This window comes from Argiope bruennichi, chromosome 8 (assembly GCF_947563725.1).
Source record: "Argiope bruennichi chromosome 8, qqArgBrue1.1, whole genome shotgun sequence".
Taxonomy (NCBI): Eukaryota; Metazoa; Arthropoda; class Arachnida; order Araneae; family Araneidae; genus Argiope; species Argiope bruennichi.
Genome location: NC_079158.1, coordinates 52,336,472 through 52,353,894, shown reverse-complemented (window position 1 = coordinate 52,353,894; position 17,423 = coordinate 52,336,472). Strand labels below are relative to the sequence as shown.

Genomic DNA, 17,423 nt, shown 5'->3' with positions numbered 1-17,423 from the left:
AGCAAAAAGAGCGAAGAGAGCTAGGAACTTTATGATTTATCTGTGGAAATAAAATTGTCTTTAAAAAAATTCTTTCTTTATGGAGAAGTTACATTATTTTTTGGTCTGAAAAATTTTCTTTTGTTTAATGTGGTTAAATAAAAAAATTGGTAGTATCTATAATCTTCTTTATTTCGTATTGTAATTTTTGACAATAATATGCGATGTTTCTATATTTGATTTAGAGTAATATTAAAGATTTTACAAAATCAGTAGTAGTTTCTAAAGGTTAGTTTCTCAATTTAAATAATATCAAGAATTTTGTTGAATATTGAATGTTAAGATAAATAGACTATTTATAAAGTTATTGAAACCAGCTACTAAAAGCCTAATCAAGATGACAACTTGGGAATTCTAAAATCTTATCTAAGGGATGTATACTTTGAAAGCAAATAAAGATATTTAAAATAAGATGTTTTTTTCATAATTATTTTATTAAATTATTTTGTTTTATTATAAATGTTTATATTAAATTATTTTATTATATTTGTTTATATAAAATTATTTTGTTTTATTAAAATGTTATTAAATTGCCTAAATACAATTTAATTATCCTAATTTTATCATTTTTATTAAAAAAATCAAATGTCAGTCGCAATAATCAATTTAAAATAATAAATAATTAAGTTAATTTTTTATCATTTTTCTTACATAAGTGGTTTTGAATTTATTTCTTTTCCTAAAAACTATAAATATCTTTATAAAACTATATTAAGTATTATTAGTATATTATAAACTATATTATTACTATATTTCATAAAACTATCACTCTTTCTTTTTTATTGTATTTTTGGACTATAGAGTTCAGAAACTAGTTTACATTCAAACAAAACACTAATCTAAATGTTGAAAAATGTATTCTATTTGGCACACATATACAATATATTGTACAAATGCACAAAAGTTAACAGATTAAGCTTTCTCTATTTCCGTGTTACTATACTATAACACGGAATACAATTTCATTATTTTAGACCTTTCAGAAACAATTTCGAGGAAATGCCGTTGGTTGACTGGCTTATCCTCCTCAAACCTCCGTTGAAATGAAATAAAATAATAAAATTCAACTTTCACAACACAATCTGGTTCAAATTTACAAGGTCCGTCCCAAATTAGCCCTAATGTTGCTTTAAAACGGAACATTAATATAACTAAACTAAACTAAATAACACAATCTATCTTGATTGTAAAAGAGTGAAACAATGTTATGCGTAAAAATTATTTTATCAAATATGATTGATAGAATCGAATGACTGTGTAAAAATTTAAATATCACAAGTTTTTCAAGATTACGTTTATTGGTTTAAACAGCATCAAAATTTAATTCTTTATTTCATCAAATTTTTTTATAATTAGAAGTCTACTGTTATTTCTAATATTTTAGAAAGCAACTGTTAGGATTCCTATTGAAATAATCCTGTATTGTGAAATTTTGTGGCTACATTTTGGTTCTCATGACAAAACTTCGTTTTGTGATAGGAAAGACGATGGTTTCAGAAGCATTTCAATTGATGATCGACATGTAAATGGTCTTGTTGCGCGTTTCCTCGGAGGATGGTCAAATTTCCCTGAGTTGTTGAGGAGAAAAAGTTTGGAAGTCAAGATGTAGGCTCCAATGTTGTCTTTTACATCTAACACTGATACAAAATTATCAATTCAATTCCATAATGTTTTTCTAATTGTTTCAAACCAAGATGTTAATAAACTAAAATAAATTTAAACACTAACGCCTTTGGGTTCTTCAAAGCATATCGTATATCCTTCGTATATAATTTGGCATTAACCACAGATTTTTAGAAACAATTGAAGTTTAGTTTAGTTATATTAACGTTCCGTTTGAAGCAACACTAGGGCTATTCTGGGAAGCACCTCGTAATTTTGAACCGCGGTCAGATGACGAGGACGACACCTGAGCTGGTACCCCCCTCTCCACACCACACCAGCGGGAGGACGTTTGGTCAGGACGGATTTAACGTGCAACAACCCCCTTACACGACGGTTCTTTGGTGGAATCGGGTTTCGAACCTGAAATCCTCCTGTTCCGAAGCCGAGACCTAACCACCAGGCCACCGCGGCCCCTAGAAACAATTAAAAAGCGTGTGTGAAGAAAAAGGATCAGCATGTACGCAGGTAAGTGAGAAAAAGTATTTTGTGCAATCATTAATTTTGAAATGCTGTAAAGACGACAAATATATATATCAAGAATTCACAAAACCGAAAGTCTTATTCGTTACATTTAAAAGAAATGTAGGATAATTATTCAGAGCAAGGAATTCAAAAATGTTCATGAAATAGAGAATTATTTTTCCATCAAAATTTGATAGATGAAAAAAGTGCAACTTTTTTTTTTATCTGGATATACCGCGGAATAATTGAGAGCGAAAATTTTTTTTTATACATTATTATTAATATCATCCACTTCAGCAACTTATTTAAAGTCCTAAAAGAGGATAAAACCGATTATTTTTCATTCATTTTAATTTTTCATGTGTTAAATGTATCATGAAGTTTGAAACATTCAAAAAAGAAATATAAAGGTGTTTTTTTTCCCTATAGACTAGCGTAAAACTTCGGGTTCTGCATCCCCTTAAGAGTTGACAAGAAGTAATTATTTTGAGGTGGAAGCTCTGTGATTGACCTCTTTGTGGTTAGGGGCCTATTATCACGAAGAGGATGTCAGTTTGGTGAATCCATCAGTGTTATGGATGGACTATTCTAAAAACAGTCAGTCACAACAAATTCTGTTGATACTGCTACGTTCAGTGGCGGCTGGATTGTCTGCTGTAACAAGAAGAAAAAGTAATTACTTCAATACGTTATTCTTAATTATCACCATAATCGTCGCACACAGTCGATGAATTACAACAAGTGTATCTGAGTAATAAAAGTTTTATAAATTTAAAAGAAGACAAATAAAATTAATATCATCATTTACCATAGCGTATTGGAAAATAAGATCCAAAACAAGAATAATACTTATTTTAGAAATTGACAAAAATTAAATCTTTAATTCTTAAAAGCCTGATTTTTCAAATTATATTTTAAAAAATGTTAATAGGTTCATTGCACTAGCCAGATAAAGTGGAAAATAATTTAAAAAATTAAGTTTATATTTAAATATATTTTAGCTTGAAATATCAAAATTGAAACTCACAAAAATAGTAATATTTTCTTCAAGCAAAACAGGCCCTTGCTAAAAATAATTACATTATGTAAAAATAAGATACTCGCCTACCTCAAAAGTATTTTTATTTTTCGGAAAAATGAAATGTGTCAAAGATTTATTCTGCTAAACGTTTTCTAAAAACATATTACCCGTTCAATACGGAGAGAATACAAAATGTCACAATATTTGAACAATTTTGACAGCAGACGTTTATTTTTTTACTTTTGTTCAAAAAAAAAACATAATGCAATCCAAATATTAAAAACAAACCAGCTGCAAGTGTACAATTCGATTTAAAAGACTGGCACCAAATTTGAACCTTAGGGCATTTAAAAGTTAAGAAAATTCTTCAGCTACTGAAACATCTTTATATGTCTTCAATATTTGCAAGGAAAAAAAACACCTTTTTACAAACTTATAATAGAAAGTCTTGGATATGCGAAAACTCGGGCATGTATGGGAAAATATCGCTGGCGTGAACCAATTTTTAGCTCCATTCTTCTATATTTTTTGATATTTTTGATTAGTGCTACACTTTGGATTTTTCAAAATTCCACGATTCTCATGGTCTAATAATTTTAATATTTATATCATTGATTTATTGTATCAACTAAATTGTAAATTCTATTCTCAATTAATTCATTGAGGCACATAAGCCTTTGATGACATCTACCAGAGCGTTTCTGAATTACTTATGATTGCTCTTAGTTTCTTAAATTAAAAATTTTAATATTTACTACATTTTGATGAAGAATTTTTAAAAACTTTTTTGCATTTTTCCCTTTTAAAACATCGTTTATAATAATAATGGTTTTATACAATATTATATTATGATCCTAAGAAATATTTTTTGATGCAGATGTATAGTATTTGCCGCAGTGGGCTTGTACGCAGTAGGTTTCTATAGGTTGCAAGAATGACAGCCCCGATCTGCGTTTCTCATGCTTGTTGATTCATTTTTTGGTCTAATTTTTACGTTTTCACTGCTTTATCACATTTCTGCTAATTGTCGAACTCTCAGAATGGGAAAGTAAGGAAATTCAATTAAAAAGGAATATATAACTTTAAGAACAATTTTAGAAAGTGCTGCACCTCTACAGTCCAATTAAAGCCTTATCACTGTGCAAAACATTAAAGAAAATCAATTTTGTTAGCTTTAACGCTTTAAAAAATATGTGATTAAGAGATTTGATTAAATCATGAAAATTTTTTGATTTTCATTTGAGCAATAAAAAATATAATTGTAAATTCCGAAAAGAAATTTTACCTCCAAAGGAAACGAGTAGTGCTTAACTGCTGTACTCGGATGGGAGCCGGAGCATCATCATTAGCACACCGTATATGCAAATCTTAAAAAATATCAGTTGAAATTATTTTTAGTTTACTGGTTTTTGATTTAACAAAGCCTGTTTGTGAAAGAAGCATAGGATGAGAACGTGGAATGTGCGAAAGTTTAGAACTGTTTTATTGCTTCCAGGATATCACTTTGGATAGCCATTATAACAACGCGTTCATTATCTGTTAATAGCACTCTTCATGGAAAACCGCATGATTTAGACATAACAAACTTTTCACCTATACACATCGGGGAAGAAAATGTGCTTTTCAGAGGGATTTTTTTTGTTTAAATTTCTGACAAAATTTGAATTAATACAAAATTAAGAGAGTCTGTTCTTTTCAACATAATAAAAATAATTTCCACATTTTTTTTAAATTCCAAAAATTATCTAATCAATGATACCAATTTGATTGCTGTATAATGTTTTCTATTTTTAATTAATTTTTAAAAATATTTTAAGTATGTTTTAAAACAATATATCTCATTGTTGAAGTAAAAACCATATCGATTTCGTAACTGCAACTAATATTTCTTGATGAATAAAACATTCAAGATAAAGAAACCGGACAAATCCAAAATGGTTATACAGGCAAAATGAGCAAGATATAAATATTTAGCATACTGAGTAGATTTTAGTAGAAGATATGTTTCTAACAAAATTTTGAAATTTTGTTAAGCTTATAATTAAAATTTAAATTCAGAAATAAGTAATGGGAAAAGTTTTCTAATGTTTGCATAGTTTCAAATACTACTGTTGTTTTTGCTAATGTCTCCCCTTATAATAAAAATGAATAAATGTATGTGTGTGTTGGTCTCTCCAGTCCAGTCTGTTTGACGGGGAACTATCAGAAATTTGGTACATATATACGTTGGAAGCTCGGAATAGGCAGTCTGGATCAATTTTTAATTTTTCAATCAGACTTTTAATTTATTAAAAATTTTACAAAATTTTGGAGCTTTTCCATAGTGATTTATTACAGAAAATAATACAGAACAAAAATTACTTCATTTTAAAATTCAAAAATATCATCTTTCCATTGATGCATATTTTATTGATATACAAGTCTTTATCTATTTTAATTAACTTTTAAAGTATTTTTAAGATCATTTTCAATGCCGGCGTCCTTCCATAGGGGTAGCGCATCTTACCCGTGATTTGGGTGTCCCGAGTTCGAATCCGGTTCCGGAATGGTTGTTCTTCATCTGTGTTCTATCTGTGAGGTGTGTGAATATGCTCCTCCCCCTGTAAAAAGGGGTTGTGCAAGCGAATGTGTGTGAGTTTCATCTTCATCTGAGCTAGAAGTCAGACTTCTGCCCTCGGATGCTCAGGGGTCTTTAACCTCAGAAGCTACTGCACCCCCTTTCCGAGGTAACGCAAACACGACATCATCATTTTCTATAATATATTTCATTACTGTGTGGAGACTCAATTCGTTTTCATCGTTACTTCAAATATTTCATACGGATTTTTTTTCCAATGTTGACTAGAAAATATGAAGGTGTGATTTATTTTTACGCTAGTCGCCTCAGGCGAGCAGCTGGTTCGCCGAGAATACATATTATATTTGATTTTAGATAAATCGTTTAGATATAATTTCATGTCCATGATTCCACAAAATTGTCTGGCATAAAGCCAGGTTTTTTTTTTCTTTTTTGTTTTAGCTACTTTCTATTTATTGTGAACCTAATGCATTCTAATGGAGACTATTCCATAACATTATGATGCAATTGAAAACGTAATTATCATGTTCAAGTAGTTTCTAAATTTTGTGATATTATAATTTCATTTTTTATTTGTAATTTACACAAATATTCAAAATAATCCTTCTTTAAACTTTTTGGAATTTTATTATACTTACGAATAAGATATAATTTCACAAGCAGGCAATTATGAACACTTTTTGAAGTGTCACTATTTAATTAGTAAAGATATTTTTTGTATTTATTGTCAGTTTAACTACTTTCATTTTAAATTAATGTTCAAATTTATGTGAAAGAATAAAGTTATGGAAGTACATGGTATTGCGAGCAGAATTATATAAAGCTTTTGAAGTAATAGATACAAAATGTCTTTTAAAATTTGATTTAAAAATGCTATGTTGAAAAAGCTTTTAAAGGCATGTGAGACAAAATAATGAATTATATTATATAGAAATTATTAATCTCGGCGAACAACTGGTTTCCAAAGGCAGCTGGCAATAAATGTAATAAATTGAATTCATTTGTTCATAGAAACAATAAAACGGGTGTTACAAATTTTATATTTTTTTCTGTATAAAAATAAATTGATTTTAAAAACAAGAAAAGAACTTTGAAAAACTTGAAAACAAGAAAAATTACTTTGATACTTTAGTTTCGTCATGATTTTGATTAGTGACAAATGAACAGTTTTTTTACTGATTCATATTTCTTGCCCAATTTTCTGAATTAAATTTCTTCTCATTTCACAATGGCAAAAATTTCATGAAATAGAAGAAAGGATTTTTTTACTAAAGCTCAGTAGCCAACTCATAAATATGACATTTATTAAAATTATTTATATTTACATTTAAAAATTACAATAAGAATAATCGTCACAAAAATATGCAAAACATTTTGCTAGTTATGCATATAATATTAAAGCATTCATGAATTAAGCTTTTAAAAATGTCAATATAGTCATTGTTTTTTAAACGAGTGGATAGCTGGCTTGGGTTGCAATACCACACTGGTTGTTCTTGTTTCTGGACATCTTGATGTAACCATTGATACCCCAGCTTGTTCCCCAGCTGAAAAAATAGAATTAATTTAGTATAAATAATTGTTCTCAAAAATATTAATTACTAATATCATTTGAAAATAAATATAACCTTGAACCATTAATTTAACTTTATAATATGTGATTATTCATATATTGCAAGCAATGTTTCACATTTACTTCATTTTAAAAAGCAACGACATTAAACCATTACATTAACCATATATAAGGGTTTCGTTGCTGATTTATATAAAATTCATCTTTTTTGCGTTTTTTATTAATTTTTAATAATCTTATTATAAGCGTATACATTATACTTTTTAATTTGAATATGTAAAGTATTTTAGCTAAAAAATTTTATTTGCCAATAAATGTTTTAATAAGTAAATATTCAGATCTTCCTACATGTAGTAATTATTATTTTTTTTAATTTCCCAATTGTAGAATTTTCTATATTAAGAAATAGTAATAATAACTTTTAAGCGTTTTAAACTTATCTTCATAAGTAAGGCATTGTACTTTCAGATTTTATTTTCAACTTTCTTTCATTTTATTAAATGATTTATTATTAATCATAGTAACACATAACTATCTAATTTATATTCTTACCTGTTCTTAACAAGCCAGTAATCAGATCCATCTTCTGTACCGTAGCCAACAGCCAGAACGCCGTGATCCAACAATTCAGAGCTGCACTGGGGTTCGTCATAGATACCGTCTCTATAAAAAAGCAAATGCAAGTTAATGGTATTAATTGTATGCCATAAATGTTAAATGTTTTGTATATTAATGTTGAAAACCCGAAAAATCTCCAGACAGGTTGAAATACCAATTAAAAGCACTTAAAAGCATTTATTTCAAATGCAAAGAAAATTTTAAATGCGATTTGGAAATATTTTATCCCATAATCATTATTTCATAGTATCAAAAAAATTTAATGAAAAGTAATGATTTTAAATGGTTTAAATACTATGCCTAAATAATTTTAAAACTTATCATTATCATAATTCTCAAAAGGACAATTAACATTATAAAAATAAATATTTAATCTGTAATACAAGGCATATACAAGAATTTTTTAAAATTAATTAATTAAGCAGAAATAAGAAAAAAAATATTAATAATAATATATTTCTTACAATTATTGATGTTTTCTTGTGACAAATATTCTGCTCTATCTGAATATAATTACAGGAGATGAAATTTGTTGCATGATGCTCATGCGCAGATTTAATTTAAAATGGCTTATTCCCCTCGTAGTGTTTCTCTTATTTGTCAATGATGACGTAGACATATTAAAATTAATTGAAATTAAAGTAGTTTAATTACTAAGGCAAAATAATTCTAAATAAAAAAAAAGTTAACCAAAAGGAATAACTAAATGACTTACTGATAGGTTTGGAAACTATCCTGACTGGCATCGATGGCAACTGAAATGGGTCCAACGGTGGCTACTGCCTGCTTAAGGGCTTCCTCATCTCCAGTGGGGATGTCAACGTATCCAGTGACGGTTGCTCCAACAGAAGATTTTTTGAAGTGACAAGTTCCATCCTATAAATATCGATTTCTCGTAAATAAAACACGCTCAAAAATAAATATTTTTAAATTTTTATTTTTGGGGGGCATATTAGATGCCTGATGTTTATTAAAATGATTGGTTTAAATGCTAAATAAGACTATCTATTAGAAATAAATCAAATTTCAAGTTGATTAGCCTGTTTTTAAGCTATCCTAACAATATGCTTAAAATAATTCTCTGTAAAAATAATTTATTTTTCAAAATTTGTTTCAATTATTTTTATTTCTGCTTTTAAAATTATTAATTCAAGAAATAATTAACTGTGAAACATCAAAAGCCAGGCATATTTACTTCAGCGGTGTATGGGTAGGAGTCTTCAGTGTCAATGCCCTTGTTGTCCTTGATGTACTGGAAAGCCTGGTCCATCAAACCTCCTTCACATCCTTGGTTTCCTGAAATAAATACGGGTATTATTTTTAATTAGGATCTATATAAGTAACTATTTTAAATCTGCTAAATATTAATAAATATTTAGTAATATTTTACATATTTTAAGACATTGCATACTGCATTTTCAGATTTGATGTAATGCATTTTAAAGGCGCAGAAACAAGTTTTAACTCTGTTGTGTCGAATACCACATCCAATATGTGGATTCGTAGTATGAAGCAGATTGTAATATACCTAATTTAACTAAACCACATTATGCCATAGTTTCTGTACGCAGTAACCGAACTTTCATGTTTACGTAAATACTTAACTGAGTACATTAAACCTTTAATTATGCAATTGAAAAATGATCCGATGCCTTAAATTCAGTTTTCAGAGCCAAACACATTTCCCACTTTTGGGGAAAATATTTTAACTATATCTTCATAATAAAAATGTCCCATCCACTTGATTCCATAAACGTGTTCATATTTACAGCTATTCTAACAATCACTTGGATTTGAATGAACAAGACAAAATCTTTTGGAAGCATCTGTGGAATCTTTCGCTAGTTAATATTAAATCATTTTAGATTAAGTAGTGCATAATTACAATATAAATTGCAGTTTTCTTGTAGTACATATTTCGTACTTTGCAAATTTTAAATTTCCTGAACAGTAAATCAATTAAATGTGTAACAAAAAAGCAATAATAAAACTACCAATCAGTAAATTTATTCTTAAGACTGCAAGATTCTTGTCATAATAAGAGGTGTATATTTCTCTATTTGTTCAACTCTGTTCATAACATGATTTCAACTTTCTTTATTATTGTGAATATTTAATTAACTTCGAAAAATGAGAAAAAAATTTTTACCCTCTGGTCCAGAACAGTCTACCAAATTCTGTTCACTGAGGGAAACTAATTGGCCGGTCTTCTTCTTGTGTTGACCTTCCAGAGAGCCAGTCGTGGAGAAGGCCCAGCAGGAACCACATTGTTGCTGAAAATAGAATTATTAAATTTTGGCAGCTTTGAAAGAAATTACATTGCAGAATTCGTTTGTCTAAAGTTTGAGACAATTATAAAAAAGAATTTCTTATTTCTTTCTGATATATTCGACAATTAAATAAAAAAAATTAATTGGATCAAAACATGTTTAAATTGAACACATTAAATATGAGACGCTAATTTAATTTAGGGATCCATCACGGCTCTTGCAGGAGGAAAAAGGGTTTGACACCGGAACATATAACGACAAAGTAAAACAATATAACGTGTAATTTGAGATATGTTAGTCTTCATTGTGTGTATTTTACATTAGCCTGTGCCATATATGGAATTCATTCTATTCATAGAAAGCTAATTTTTTTGTTAATTATTTATCAGAATAATTCTTTTTTGTGTTTTCAGCAATATTATTTAAAAGGAAATTCTTTAATGGCATAAACTATTTAAGTAATCTCTATTTTCTCTGGATTAAACACATAAACAAAATTATAAATGCTTTATTTGCTGTTAAATACAAATAATTACATTAAATAAAAAATTCAAAATCAAAATAAAGTTTCCACTTTTAAAAAAATATTATAAAGTTGAAAAAGAAAAAAAAATATCTAAAATAACTTCCCTTTTTCAGAAGTTAAAATAATTAAAAGTTATAATAATCTTGTTATCATCCAGTCAGTATAAAGAATATCTTTTTTGATTACCTATGAAATGATTAAGCATAATGATAATTTTTGCTTCGTAAGTGATAAAAATAATGAAAATTTCAGCGATTCAATAACCAAAACGTGCATAAACACTTAATTGGGAAGCTTTTGAAAACCCTCTGATTTCACAAATGTAAAATATTTAACAGCGAAATTTTTATTAATTACCTGATTCTTAACAGGAGTCACGAGTCCTTTGGTTCTCCAGTCGACCTGATCTGGAATTTGGACGTTGAATACAGGAACCCAAGAGGATGCGTTGCTTTTCTGACCAAGATGACGGCGGAAACCGTTGAATGTTCTTACAAATTCATCGTACTCCTAAAAAGACATGAAATCTATTAAAGGATGAATTTAATTATTTTAATTTCTGTAATCTTAATTATTGCTTTCATGTAAAATACAACTAATTGTTTTTTCATGTATTCTTTTTTTTAAAAATCATTGTTTATATTCGAATTGCATTGTTTATTTATTTGCAACTGTAAATTGTTTGAGTGTTAAAAAGTTTGATTTTCGTTATTCTGTGTTGATATTTTTTCCTATTTTTTGCTTTGTTTTTCCATCTTTTTTCTTAGAATTAATTATTTTAAATCCTGAATCAGTAATTAGTAGAAGCTTCTTTAGTATTAAGTAATTAGTATCCTGGTGCTAAGCAATTAGCACTCTAGCTTTAAGCAATTAGTACTCAAGTGTTAAATAATTAGTACTCTAGCATTAAGAAATTAATACTTTATCGTTAAGTAATAAGTATTGTAACATTAAATAATTAGTACTCTAGCGTTAAGTAATTAGTGCTCTGACGTTAAGTAATTAGTATTCTAGCATTAACTAATTAGTACTAATTGCATTAATCACTCTTTACTTTTTAATTTCTATTCCTTTTATTACCAAATATATGATGAGTGGCTAGGAATATAAGGATATTAAGTAACGATAACATCAACAGCATTTGAATGGAAGAGTTTTCCTTTCTTTTATTAATAAATTCCTCGTTTTAAAAGGTCGAAGAAATATAGTTTAATCTGTTAAAAGAGCTTTAATAATTTATGGATTTATTATTTTGCTGTATTAAATGCGGTATACTTTATAAAATTTCACTTTTCATTAAAATCATATCATATAAAAAATCATTAATTATAAAACAAAGTCCATAATGATAAAAATCTTTGAAATTATTATTAGAAATTAAAATAAAGGCTCACCAGATCAGAATATTCGTTGATGCCCTTTCTGTAAGAGTGTAATCCGATATCGTAACGGAGGTTGTGCTGGATGACATCAGCCACTCTTTGTTCCCAAATCATGCGTCTGTGAATTTCTTCCCTTTCATCATAGACTTTGCCGAATACTTTCTGTAAATAATAGTGCAAATATTACACATCAAGGTATTATAATACTTTAGTTTTATTAAATTTTAATAAGCAACTTATTATTATGAGTTACTTTGGAAATGCATTACTATTCTGGAAAAAAATATTGCAAATTTTTTTCAAATATTATTTTACTTATATAAAAAAAATACCATTATTTGATTGCAAGTCACGTGAACATAATGAGAAAATTGTTACATTCATAAGAAATCTTTATTAATGTGCCATGAAATTGGTATTACTGAGAAGAAAAAAAAAATGCATTTAGAGCAGAGATAAAATTTTCTTTTTGTAGCCAAAATTGCCGAAATCATAACCATAAAACAATTGAAACGCAAAATAAAAAAAAAGACATAGATAAAACAATATCACAGAAAAGTGAGAAAACCCTTTTTCAGAAATCTCATACCAGAGACTCTTGCGAACAAAACAAATCTAGAATTATTCACAAATTTCATAAATGATATCGTAATATGGTAATTAACATGTAAAAGCAAGATCATTTTCAATTACTAAAAGTATTTTTTATGTAAATCGAAATTATTTTTTCCACATGCGAGTTTTTGTTTCGATCCTTCGTGAAAATATTTGAATTTTCTTATCTCAAATGTTTCCCAACAAAATTTTTTTAATAAAATTTTATAATTGATGGGCCGCAGTGGGCTGGTGATAAGGTCCCGGCTTCGTAACCGGAGGTTTCAGGTTTGTGGTCCGATTCCACCGAAGAAACGTCTTATAAGTGGGCTTGATGCACGTTAAATTCGTCGTTGCCAAACGTCTTTTCTATGCTGTGATGTGAAAACTTAGAGAGGGGAAAGAGTGCAAACTCAGGTGCCACCTTCGTCATCTGATCGTAGATTAAAATTAAGAGGTCCCTCCTTAGATAGTCCTTGTGTTGCTTTAAAACGGGATGTTAATATAACAAAACTGAAATTGATATTTTAATATGGGATTAAACTGTCCAGGGAAAGTTGATCTCGATTGTCTAAAGTTTATTTGTAAATCTAATCGTATTAAGAAAGTCAGTTGTTCTTACCTTGAAGTTTTCCCAGTGCTTGTTAAGCTCTGGATCAAATTGGTGAAGGTGTCCGGATGCCACCACTACAAAAAGAGCGAAGAAGGCTAGGAATTTCATTATTTATCTGTGTAAATAAAATTAAATATGTTTATCATTTTCTTTAAGAATTATTTCTTTATAGAAAAAAAAATTTAGGATTTTTTTTTTTGTCTTAAAAGTTTTGTTTTGTTCAGTAATGTTTCTTAGAAATCTTGTGATGGAAACCTTTAAACCTATTTCAAATAATTATATTTTAATTTTGTTAAAGTAATAAAGACTTTTCAAAATCAATAGAAGTTTTGAATCCTTAGTTTCAGCATTTAAATAAAATGAAATATATAGAAGATCATGGAAAAAGGCATATAGATAATATTTGTGAAATTTATTGAATAATTAATAATTACCAAGCAGTTACTAAGAAATTACTCATAACGATTAGTTTGGGAATTCTATAATCTTATCATATCTTAATATAATATAATATTTAATATAATTATATTAATATAATATTTGTTAATTATTTTTTAAATTATATTAATATATAATTTATTAATATAATATTTGGAAAAAAGTAAGCACATAAAAATAATATGTGATCGTTTAGTAATTTTTCTTTTTCACATGTTACAGTATTATTTAAATATTACTGTTTTTATTGTTTTACTGAAAATCGAGTATCTGTAGGATTCTTTAGTCTAAAAATAAATAGTAAATTTCTGCTTTTATAATTTTATTAATCTAAATGCATTTAGATTGAATATTTTTTGAAAAAACATTTTGATGATTAAAGAAATTTTAATTTTTTTATGGAACCATTTTTATTTACCTGATATTTAATTGCTCGTAATTTAATCTTTCATTGCGATATTTTTTTTTTGTTTAAAATATTCTGTAAAATTAGATGAATTAGTTTAAGAAAAACGAGAAAATAATAATAATAAGATTTTGAGCTTGCCTAGTGAAAATTATTTTTAAAAAATAAATATTAAAATAAAATAAAATCTTTCATTAAAAAAACTTGTCTGATTTTTTTTATTTTTTAAGTACATATTGTTGATGGTTAATTATTATATAATTCATAATTCATCGGAAAAGTAAAAATAGCAGTGATTTATTTGTGGCATAATACGATATAATTTGATTTTTCTTTTTTAAATAAAACAATTAACAATAATTGAAATCAATTTAAAATGATAAAAAAAGTATCTTGAATAATAATCAGTAGATTGAATAATAAATAACGAATTATCGATTAATTTTAATAACATGAAGTCATAGGTAAATCTTTATCTATTTTATTTATTTTTATAATACCAGAATAATAATAATCAAACTCTAACCAGTGAAGTATATTTATAATGTTCCGATTTTAATCACAGTTTTAAATAATTTGAATACTACGTGATTAAAAAAAATGTAATCTTTACATTCTTAATAATATAATAAGTAAATAATGATAGCATTTAACCATTACGTTATTCAACATTGATTGAAAAATAGATGATAATGAAGCATACTTAAACCACTACGATTTTTTACTGTTGATATTTTTTAATTAAATGAGTAGAATATTAAAATAGATAAGAGCAGTAAACCATGTATCAAAGATTTTCAATAATAATATTTCAATTTAATGATTAAAGATATATATATTTATTTAGTTATTCTGAAAAAGCTTTGTTTTTCATTATTAAATTATTTGTTCATATTTTCTATACACATTTATAGGAATCGAATCAAACAGCGGTTGCAACAAAACATATAATATAGAAATCAAAGGGGTAGATTTGGATAAGAATTGCCTAGCTTAAACTTTTAATAAATTAGTAATATGAAAGTTAAGAAAGTATGATAAAAATAAAAATAAAATTAGCTAAAGAAATATATCCCTCCCCTTATATGTTATGCAATATTATTACGTTAGTACAATATTATATATTATCTCCTTATTATTTAGTTATTCAATAACTACTTTAAAAACAGAAAATCAAATATTTATTATATAAAATAACGAATTTTCTTATAGAATGAAGAAAATTATATAGATTGAAGATAATAGTAACAGTTTAAAGGACAATTAGAAAGTAAATATAAAAATCATACCTATCAAATTACTCCTGATGCTTGTCAAAAGGTCTCTCAAAAAACTGTAGGGTGAAGTTTGTGCATGTAACTTAGTTTATATACTTTTTCGTAATTTTGATAGCGAAGCTTGGAAAGTCATCTGATATTAAGTATTATAATCAAATCGACCAATCATTGAGATGAAAATAAATTGTCACGATTAATATCACAAGGTTCAAAGCATTCACTTTTAAAGAATTCATAATTGTCATCACTTAATATAAACAAATAAATAAAATAGATAAAGATGGGTCCGTGACTTCATGTTATCAAAATCAGCCAACAATTTTTGGTCACATATCACGTTTGTAATTGTTTGTCTAAAATTAATTGTTTTGCAATAGATGACTTAGATAACTATGCTGATGATAAAATTCTCAAAATAGAAATGATATGCAAAAGTGTTAAGACTATGAAATAAAATTTAAATAATTTCAGTTTCGAACAAGAAGAAGAATGTAATTTTCAGCCACCGTCAAGTTGAAGATTGATAATAGTAATTATTTATTTTACTTTAATCAAAGAAGGTTCGTTTTTAACTATTTATCATTGTTGGACATTTATTCTAAAACCTTATTTTACAAATTTAAAGAATTCTTTTTAAAAAAATTCAGTAAAATGATTGCATATGAAATATTTTAAAACAAGCTAGAAAAGCATAGTGAGCTAAATAAAGCGTTTAGCATTTTTTAATTGAAAATAGGTACTAATTTATTCATAATAATTAAAAGCAATATTCTTTGTTTTAAATTCTTATTTTAATTTCTTAATTCATATTCTAATTACATTGCTTTTAAGGAAACACAGCGATATAGATTTTTTTAAAAACATAATTCTAATTAAAAAAATAGATAGGCATATGAAATATTGTTAATAATTGGCAGACTATTTTGTGTTTTCACAAAAACTGTTTTAGTTACAAAACTATAATTTAGACTTTATCAGGAATCTAGTGATTTCAGGAATAGCTATTATATAACGTTGTTGTTATTTCTTATGGCACTTTTCATAGACAAACCCACTAACGATTTTAAGCTGAGAGAGTGTCTCTTGTTTTCGGTAGCGCCATCTAAAGCCAAGAGTGCGTCTTAGCTACTCATGCGTCACAGCCCTTTTTGCGGGGTGGACTTCATTCATGCATTTCATTCGCTTGCACAACCTGTTTTTACAGGGGGCTCTTTCGACAGACCTCACAGAGAGAGCACAGGAGAAGAGTAAACATGCTCAAGCCAGGGCTCGAACCCGGGACACCTAGATTATGGGGAAGACGCGCTACCCCTAAGTCAGGACGCCGGCGTTGTTGTATAATGATTCCATTGAATAATGTACATGCAAACATATAAATTATAAATTTTCATGTATTTTTTTATTGATAATTTAGTTTTATATACTTTTTTATTGTAAACTTTTCTGCTTTTAATACATAATTTCAAATAGGAAAATTACAGAGAGGGTTCTATCATTTTTTCTAAAAGTACTGCGGAAACTAAAGTTGATACGCGAATTTCTAACAAAATCATAAATAAAAAAAAAAAACATAAAAAACACTTATTCCTAGAACACTTCTGAAAAACACTTATTATTCCTAGTAATACTCGAATACAAAGTTGAAAATTTTCAATAGTTTCGTATAGCTTATAATGATGACAGCCACGCTTAATAACGGTAAAAAAAAAAGAAGAAAGAACCCCTCTTTTTAAAATTATGCTGTCGCAGGTTGACTACAGGAAATAAATGAACCTGGAAATTAAATATTAAAATTAAATCAAAAATAACAAAATCTTAAATCGTTTTAATAGTATAATGAATTTAGGTATTTTTTTAATGAAATAATGATACCACCAAAAGATTATATAAATCTAAAAAAACGTAATAATTTGTATGAGATGATATTGAGATGAATTTCATGAAAAATGTGCATAATATTA

General features: G+C 27.2%; 1 protein-coding gene across 2 annotated transcripts; it reads right to left on the bottom strand.

Moving 5' to 3' along the window:
* Window positions 1-7,048: 7,048 nt before the first annotated feature.
* On the bottom strand, window positions 7,049-15,622 carry LOC129980562 (procathepsin L-like). 2 transcript variants are annotated; one of them, XM_056090915.1, is made up of 9 exons: window positions 15,475-15,622; window positions 13,351-13,456; window positions 12,147-12,296; window positions 11,110-11,262; window positions 10,106-10,229; window positions 9,152-9,252; window positions 8,672-8,832; window positions 7,891-8,001; window positions 7,049-7,312 (listed from the first exon to the last, which is right to left on the bottom strand). In XM_056090915.1, exons 2-9 carry the CDS (start codon window positions 13,447-13,449, stop codon window positions 7,213-7,215), a joined length of 999 nt encoding a protein of 332 aa, XP_055946890.1. In that variant the 5' UTR covers window positions 13,450-13,456; window positions 15,475-15,622; the 3' UTR covers window positions 7,049-7,212. The 2 variants fall into 2 exon arrangements, with proteins under 2 accessions (XP_055946890.1, XP_055946892.1); XM_056090917.1 differs by having other exon boundaries at window positions 13,351-13,415; window positions 15,475-15,571.
* Between the last annotated feature and the right edge of the window lie 1,801 nt (window positions 15,623-17,423).

Excerpts from the sequence above, each read along its gene's own strand:
- LOC129980562 (XM_056090915.1), bottom strand. The coding sequence starts at position 13,449 with ATGAAATTCCTAGCCTTCTTCGCTCTTTTTGTAGTGGTGGCATCCGGA. Across the intron at positions 9,253-10,105 it reads AGACTGTTCTGGACCAGAGG|GAAACCAAGGATGTGAAGGA; the intron begins GTAAAAATTTTT and ends TATTTATTTCAG. Across the intron at positions 8,833-9,151 it reads CCTACCCATACACCGCTGAA|GATGGAACTTGTCACTTCAA; the intron begins GTAAATATGCCT and ends CGATATTTATAG.